Raw genomic sequence first — 8,035 nt, forward strand, 5'->3', positions numbered from 1 at the left:
AGCAGGTCACCACTAATGACCCCGTAGACCCAGTGCCTAATTTGAAGGTGTGTAAATGGTACAGATGCCGCAGGGCTGAACATGTCTGTGTTCAGCCCTGCACTGAGACCAGACAGAGGGAAAAAAAATACCTTCACTAAAAAAACTTTTTTTTTTACTATAACAGAGAAGCAAAGAGGCCAACAAAGTTTACACTCTGAGGAAAATCTTCTCACTATTATGGTCCTGATATTATTTATAAGTATTTGACTTGTGTGTCTGTCTCTTTTTTTTATAAGACTTTCATGTTCACGGATGGTGAAGACAACGAGCTCCGACTGAGAACAGGTTTGACGTCTAACTGTTTTTACTCCATGTTTTGTGCTTGTGTAGCAGTATGTGGAATAACAGCGGCTGAAATCAATAGATCAACAGGTGTCATTTTTTGGGTTAAGAATAATTGCATTCCTAAACTCAGTCTTTGTCCTTTAATGTGGAACCTTTTTATGTTTTCAGAAGGAAATTTTTATTTACATGAACATTTAAATGATCTACATTGTTATGAAGTGGATATAATTATGTATGTACATTATATTAGTAAGTAATATAGCAGTAAGTTGAAATGTAGGGGGAAAAAAACGCTTCAAAGAAACTGTTAATGTCAAAATAATTAGTTGGTTATTAATTCTAGGATTATATCAACAAGTATAAAACAGTTCTGGATTATAAAAGTGTTAGCAAACATCAGTTTGAAGTTGTTGTCTACTGTGTCTTTTCTCTTCCATAGGGGCCAACATCATCAACACCAACTGCTCAGCTGCTCACACCCGACAGGCTCTGTGCTGCAAGATGTCAGTGGAGTACGACAAGTTCATCGAGTCTCAGAAGAAGTGAGTGACCCCGGGGTGGGCCACTGAATATCTGTGCCTTATATTTGTGTCTCCGTTTGATTATAAAAAACAAATGTAAATGCATTATTTCTGTCCTGCGGTCAGGAAGTCCAGTTGTTGAACCTCCATTCGTTTACATTATGCTAATGTCCATCGCTAACAATATATGTCCGTGTGTACGTGAAGGTGGTTCTGCCATGTAGATGACGACAACTACGTCATCCTGCCCAGCCTGCTGCAGTTACTCTCGTCCTACCACCACAGCCAGGATGTCTACCTTGGCCGGCCCAGTCTGGATCACCCTATAGAGGCTGCAGAGAGAGTCAAGAGCGACGGATCAGTCAGTCAACTTCAAACCTCTCGCTCTTATTTGTCTTTTCAAATGTAGCTCTTCTTGGCTTCATGAACGCAGAGCTGTACGTTGTTTACTAAACTTTCCGTTCGTTTTTCTTGTTTTTATTTCAGGTATCTGTTAAGTTCTGGTTTGCCACAGGAGGAGCAGGTTTCTGTATCAGCAGAGGTCTGGCACTGAAAATGAGCCCGTGGGCCAGGTGGGTTGTAGTTTAGGCTGCAGTAGGCTGCTGCGATGAGAGGCTGAAACTAGTTTAGCTGCATTTTGGCGGAACATCAAGAGACTGTTCTACTCAGTTAAAACAACACAAATGTGAACGAATGATCAGAAGAGACGCGTGTCAAAGACATGAGTCTAAATCAGCTGCAGAATGTGTTGAGGCTTGTCGTCAACTGTGGTGTTGTCAGAATAATTGACAGTGACAAAAAGGGGAAAAAAAGGAAAAAGACAATCATTCATAATCAATGCAGGTTACGTGAGGGGGGAAAAAAAGGAAAAAGATTCATAATTCATTCATTCATAATCAATGCAGGTTACGTGATACAAAAGGTGAAAGTATATTTATTTTGACAGCAGTGCATGGTACAAAATGAAGCAATTGAGTTTTTGATGGTTTTTTTTTTGCCTGATTCAAACAAATAAGGAATTGTGTTGGTTGAAACTCTGGTCATTTGACTTCAGTTTAGGGAATTTCATCAGCACGGCCGAGAAGATTCGACTTCCGGACGACTGCACCGTCGGTTACATCATTGAGGCCCTGCTGGAAGTTTCTCTGACTCACACTCACCTCTTCCATTCCCACCTGGAGAACCTGCAGAAGCTGCCCACGGATGCTGTGCTCCAGCAGGTGATTTCCAAAACCCAAAACACTAGCAGGAATACTTCATAATCGTAACCATTAACATTTGTTGTCAGTCAGTGGAATATTTATTCACTATTCATTTCTATGGTTGTCCATTGTCAAGTCTTAACAACAAGTAAGATCACAGTATTTTTTATTTTTTTTCGTTAACAGGTGACTCTCAGCTATGGAGGCTTTGAGAACAGAAGAAACATCGTCAGCATAGTTGGAGGTTTTTCCCTGGTCGAAGATCCCACCAGGTGAGATCTAAACCTATTTACCTTCTTATATTAATCTGATATGTATTTTTGTTCTCTTTTTTATCTCTGCTCTCTTCTCCACCTGCAGGTTTAAGACTGTCCACTGCCTCCTGTATCCAGATACAGACTGGTGTCCTGAAGTCAAACCACACCACAGACTGTACCACTGACAGTACCACAGACTGTACCACAGACAGTACCACAGACTGTACCACAGACAGTACCACAGACTGTACCACAGACAGTACCACAGACTGTACCACAGACAGTACCACAGACTGTACCACAGACAGTACCACTGCAGTATTAGCATTAGTAGTCTGGACCGCCGCCTCACCTTCCTTGTCTGGGTCTGGTAGCTGGAAAATGTGAGGTGACATTAAGCCTCAGCTCACGCTTCATGAATGCACAGCTCTAGTGTGAATGAATAGGCAGAGCTGCTTACTGTAAGTAATTTGGAACCAAAGAGGAACTTTTTTTTCTGGCTAACAGACCATGGAAGTGGGCAAAATTGCTATTGTCTGAAGCTCCATTATTTTTTTTTTATCTAAATGTAAATCACATTTAGAGAATTGACCATTGATGCCAACTTCAGTCTTTGGAACTGTCCACAGTTCAAGTCACAGCCACATTTGGAGAGGAATTTGTAGCAAATTTTGTGCCGTAAGGTTTTATATGGATGCAAGTGCTGTGAAGAAGACTCCAACCTGAAGTTTGAGCTGCATATACAGTGAAGCAGCAACACATATTGTGGATGGCGTTAACTAATAATTTGATGGAAACACATAGAAAAGCGTTCCTCCAAGTTCGGCCAATCTTCACGCTGTATAACAGTTTGAACTGAAGTGATAAATCTCACATATGTGAAGGAATGCCCCCTTTTCATGTACGACCACAGATCATCTCGTCCATCATTGTTGACGTCACAGTCTCAGTAAAAATAACGTGATTGTTGATTAAAGGTTTTGAGCGTCTGTACTGACAGTGGTGTAGCCACATGTAGAACAGCTTCCATTTTGTCAGTCTGACGTTGGTTTGATAAGTGTCATGTGATCACTCCCCAGCTGTCATATCTACAGTGTGTCTCCATGGTTACCAATGATCTGGCCTGGTCTTAACCAATCAATTGTACCAGACTGGTGTGTTTTGGTTTTTGCACTATGTTGTTAATGTCACTCAGTTTTTTGCCTCTTGTTTACTTTTTTCTTAACAACAGAGATGAGCTATGAAGCTGGATCGAGGTGTTCAAGAAAACATTCCCACCTATATTGAGCTCACAACAGTTTTTCTGTTTCAAAGCTTCCTCAAGACATTATGCTCTAAGATGTGTGGAATATCTTACATGTCGATCACTGTTTTCTCCTGTTTTTTTATCCTTGGCTCTACGTGCTCACAACAGTATTTCTGTCCAGCAAAAGTATTTGTGTTTAACTGCTGAGCTTCACCATTTTGTTTTAATGCACAAAAGAAGAAAACTGCAGAGCAGAAATTCTCGCTGCAGGTCAGCGAGTGAGGCAGAGGGAGGAAAAATGCTTCTGTAAACTGTTTCACCACTCATGTATTACATTTGGCTTTTAAATAATAAAAAAAAATCTTTCCTGCAAAATAATAAGCTTTGTCTAGATTTTTTAAAACATGGAGCTAGGATCTCTGTGTGCCTTGTTGCCCAAAAAACTTCATGGGTCTCAATATTTTCAAGCAAATTCATAGATGATAAATAATTATCAGACCCACAATAACAGTTTATTTTTCTCTGTCAGTTTATCCCTTGGCCTTGTCTTTATGACTACGTGTATTGAGCTGCTGTAATAAAATGTACACTAGTTAGGTTACCAATTAGTTGATTCTCGTAGGCTGTGTACTCACAGTACTCTGTAGTATAGATTATTAAGATGTTACACAAGTTTTATTGCAAGCACGTCACATATTAGATGAAATATTTGAGTTGTGAGATTTGATTTTGTTTTAAGTGAAAACCAGGTTCCACGTGTGCATTCTTATGTAGACGCTGATAATACGTATTTCCCCACTGTTTTCTGCTTATTCACGATGACACTGCAGGACTGTGTCCTGACCTGGAAGAAAACGTGTCCATTAACCGTGAGGAAGTTTAAACTTTAGGTTGACAGACAAACAGACTCGGTTTCCTGCTGCAGCTCTGTTGTTGGTGGTGAGGATTTTTCAACCTTCTCTGTCAAATACTTCTAACACTTTTACTTCACGACGTTCAGGTTTCAGGCGTCGACGAGCGTTTGGTTTGTAGCCTTCGGTGGAAACGTTAGCTGTGTACGTCACGTGACACTTGACGGTTAAATAAAACCGTCTTGTTTTCATAATCGATGTCATGTTATTCCAGGTTGAACGGAAAATACAGGAGTCAACATGGAGATTTCTTTCAAGGACAAACGAGCTGTGGTCACTGGAGCTGGAAAAGGTAAAGTAAATCAATCACACAAACTCTCCCTTATACATTCAAGTACAATTTTAACGATTTACACTCCCCTCTACAGGTTACTGTGGGAATCACACGCTGTTAACAACATACTTTCACCTCTGCATATATTTAAAGAGAATTTGGTTCATTTGTATTTAAATACAATTTAAAACCTTTATCCTTATGTGCACTATTTTCACTCCAACATATTGTTTTGTCATTTCTCATTGTTTTAATCAATATCCTTATCAAAGATAACTTTTACTAATTTGTAATATGAAATACTAAATAGTATATAACATATTCCTTGAAATAGTGAATAGTAGTAGTATTAATCATCAAGTTTTTTGAAATTTTTGTTATAGCATATTTGATGATATTTTGATGATATAGTTCTTTTTAGGATTTGGCTGTAGTAATGGTGGTGCTTTGGCCCAGAGTCAATGTCTCTGTCATTAGTGTGGAACCCCAGGGTTCACCTCCTGGTTAGGTTGGTTGGTGCCTTCCAGTGGACTCACCACCCACAGGAAGGTTCAGGGGGGTTGGTACGGTGCAGTGTGATTTGGGTGGCGGTCGTAGAGACTGCTGCCTCCGCGACCCGGTAACAGATAAGCAGATGAAAATGGATGGATATATTAATGGAATTGTGTCACAGTTATCTGCATCTCTTTAAGCTTAAGATAATCATTTGATGGAAATAATAATAAACATATTAATGATTATCAATATAGTCTTAAGCTGTGGGTTCAGACCAAAGTGAAAACGACATATCCATCCATGATGGGAGGTGAGGTGATGATAAGGAATTCCTCATAAAAAACCTGACTATAATCGATTAACATTCCCTCACACGGGGTGAAAATGGAATATAAAAAACCTTTGTTCATTGATAGCTCTTTGGCTTTGGCTGAGACATGTGTGGAATGTGTGTGTGAGTGTTTGTGTGTCAGCTCCGTTGTCACAGCCTCACATCCACTCTGTAATAAGTCTTTGTGTTTATGGATGTTTGTGTCTCAGGGATTGGCAGGGCCACGGCTCTGGCTCTGGCACGCTGTGGGGCAGAGGTCGTGGCGGTCACACGCACACGGGCTGACCTGGACAGCCTAACCCAGGAGGTATCCTCACACCACCATCCCAAAAAATAACACGCAGACCCTTACAGCTTACCGCCCAAGGGAGTGGCCTAAATTCATAACCTCTGACCCCTGCTAACACACCCCTTCTCAATTCTTTAATCACACACATGGAAACCTCATTCCATCGCTCTATCACTGACATCAAGGCAGTGACGATGCTGTCAACCACAGAGATGTGGTGATCTTTACTAAAATATAGTGTCGTTTTTAGCAACATGTCAGATTACAGACAAGTACATAATGTATACGTCGTCCTCTTCCAGTGTGCTTCCATCATTCCAGTGTGTGTGGACCTGGCAGACTGGGGGGCCACAGAGGGGGCCCTGCAGAACATTGGCCCTGTTCATCTACTGGTGAACAACGCCGCCTGTGCAAACCTGCAGTCGTTTCTTGATGTCACATCTGACAACTTTGACCAGTGAGTCAATGTAAAGTCACACCAGAGAAAAATCTAAAGTTATTCCATTTCAATGTGTTCTTTTTTGCAGGTCGTTTAATGTGAATGTGAAAGCTGTGCTTCACGTGTCACAGGTAAAAATGGCTCCGTATTTGCTTCTATCTATGAATTGTTAGAGCCGAAAGGTCTAGGAATCGAGTGTTTATTTTAGGGGGTGACGTAAGCATTAGTTATTGTTTTTTAGGTGTTGGTCAAAGCTCAGAATCATGAATTTCTGTTTTAAACATTTTAGAAGAAGACTTTCAGACATGAGATGCTCCTTGAAATAATACTGAGGGAATAAAACATTGAAAATCTGATTCTATTACATAAAAAAAAACCTGTTCCTGTGTGAAGATCGTGGCTCGTGGTATGAAGGCCCGAGGATCAGGGGGTTCCATCGTGAACGTGTCCAGCCAGGCGTCCCAGTGTGCGCTCAGAGATCACACTGTGTACTGTGAGTTCAACTGCACCAAGAGGAATGGGAAGAAATCCCTGTTTGACACATGGAAATGGTCTTTCCTCATTCAGGTGCCACAAAAGCAGCCCTGGACATGTTGACTAAAGTGATGGCCCTGGAGCTGGGACCGTTCCAGGTACTTGCACTTGTAAATATCTCTACCCTAAGTCCTTAAGACCTGCTAGAAAACAATTATGCAGAGATAATTGCTGGCACTTCAATGTTTTATGTAGGCTTCGTAATTTTGTTCCGTTATTAGATCCGTGTGAACAGCGTGAACCCCACAGTGGTGATGACTGAGATGGGTCGTAAAGGCTGGAGTGACCCTGAAAAAGCCAAGGCCATGACCAGCCGCATCCCCCTGGGTCGCTTTGCAGGTCAGACGCCCTACAGAATGTTTCTGACCATAATGTCCAGTAGTCTGATTTGTGGAGACATAATGTTGATGAAGGGCTCTGAACATGTGTCTGCTGCCACACAGTGGCCTGAAAAAAAAAACAAAACACCTCGTTCCCTCACAGCCAAATTCCTTTTAGTGTTCCCTAAAAATGCTGGTGACTTTTTGTTTCTAAGATTTAAAAACTGGGGACCTGGAGGCTGTGTGTTTATGCAGGGGTGTTAAAAAGGAATCTGAAGGTTGATTCAGATTCAGGAATGTGGATTCCACGCTGGCAGTGGAACAATGGTGCAGCTGTTTGTCTCTTCCTGCACATACCGACTCCAGAACCTGCAGAGTGCTTATATTGTTCTCTTGTACACTTGACAGAAAGTGTTGAGGGTCCACTAAGTTCTCACTCTGTGTTGAAGCATAGTTTTTGTTTTGTTTTTTACCTCTACAACTAATAAGTAGTTTTTACTGATACTAAGTGTGTTAATCAAATTTAGAATATTTTACAACCTTCGGAAAAGTAATAAAATAAAAGAACATTTAAATAAAATTTAAATAATATAAAAAAGCATTTAAATTTATAAGCATCATGTTAAAAAGATTTGTTTGTGTTTATGTGAATAAATGTGATCCTCACTGAAAATATGGTCGCCATCTGTGACATCAGGTCAACTTAGTTCAGCATATTCTAAACAGGTTTACACAGAAAACTGTTCAGCCTTTCATAAGTCCATAGACAACAGACATTGCTTCTTGTCTCCACTCTAAACTGTGGTTTATAAATGCTGAATGATCCCATTAAATGTTTCAATAATGTGTGTTTTATGTGCAGAGGTGGAGGATGTGGTGAACAGCATTC

The 8,035-nt window shown here is 40.6% G+C and overlaps 2 protein-coding genes across 2 annotated transcripts in view; both read left to right on the plus strand.

Annotated features, from left to right (window-relative positions):
- Positions 1-3,934, plus strand: part of rfng (RFNG O-fucosylpeptide 3-beta-N-acetylglucosaminyltransferase) — a 7,545-nt gene extending 3,611 nt beyond the window's left edge. Inside the window, exons 3-9 of the mRNA XM_008314143.3 lie at positions 279-327; positions 767-869; positions 1,056-1,209; positions 1,335-1,420; positions 1,903-2,068; positions 2,237-2,322; positions 2,411-3,934. Of these exons, the coding sequence (XP_008312365.1) occupies positions 279-327; positions 767-869; positions 1,056-1,209; positions 1,335-1,420; positions 1,903-2,068; positions 2,237-2,322; positions 2,411-2,492 (726 nt within the window). The 3' untranslated portion in view covers positions 2,493-3,934. The remainder of the gene's footprint in view (positions 1-278; positions 328-766; positions 870-1,055; positions 1,210-1,334; positions 1,421-1,902; positions 2,069-2,236; positions 2,323-2,410) is intronic.
- A 422-nt stretch (positions 3,935-4,356) lies between these two features.
- dcxr (dicarbonyl/L-xylulose reductase) lies at positions 4,357-8,031 on the plus strand (the record flags this gene model as incomplete). The annotated part of the gene is made up of 9 exons (XM_025058042.1): positions 4,357-4,608; positions 4,679-4,756; positions 5,774-5,871; positions 6,156-6,310; positions 6,381-6,423; positions 6,686-6,785; positions 6,860-6,924; positions 7,048-7,165; positions 8,009-8,031. Coding segments are annotated over exons 2-9 (654 nt in total), but the record flags the coding sequence as incomplete, so codon positions are not given.
- Between the last annotated feature and the right edge of the window lie 4 nt (positions 8,032-8,035).

This window comes from Cynoglossus semilaevis, chromosome 8, assembly GCF_000523025.1.
Source record: "Cynoglossus semilaevis isolate Cse_v1.0 chromosome 8, Cse_v1.0, whole genome shotgun sequence".
NCBI classification, from domain to species: domain Eukaryota; kingdom Metazoa; phylum Chordata; class Actinopteri; order Pleuronectiformes; family Cynoglossidae; genus Cynoglossus; species Cynoglossus semilaevis.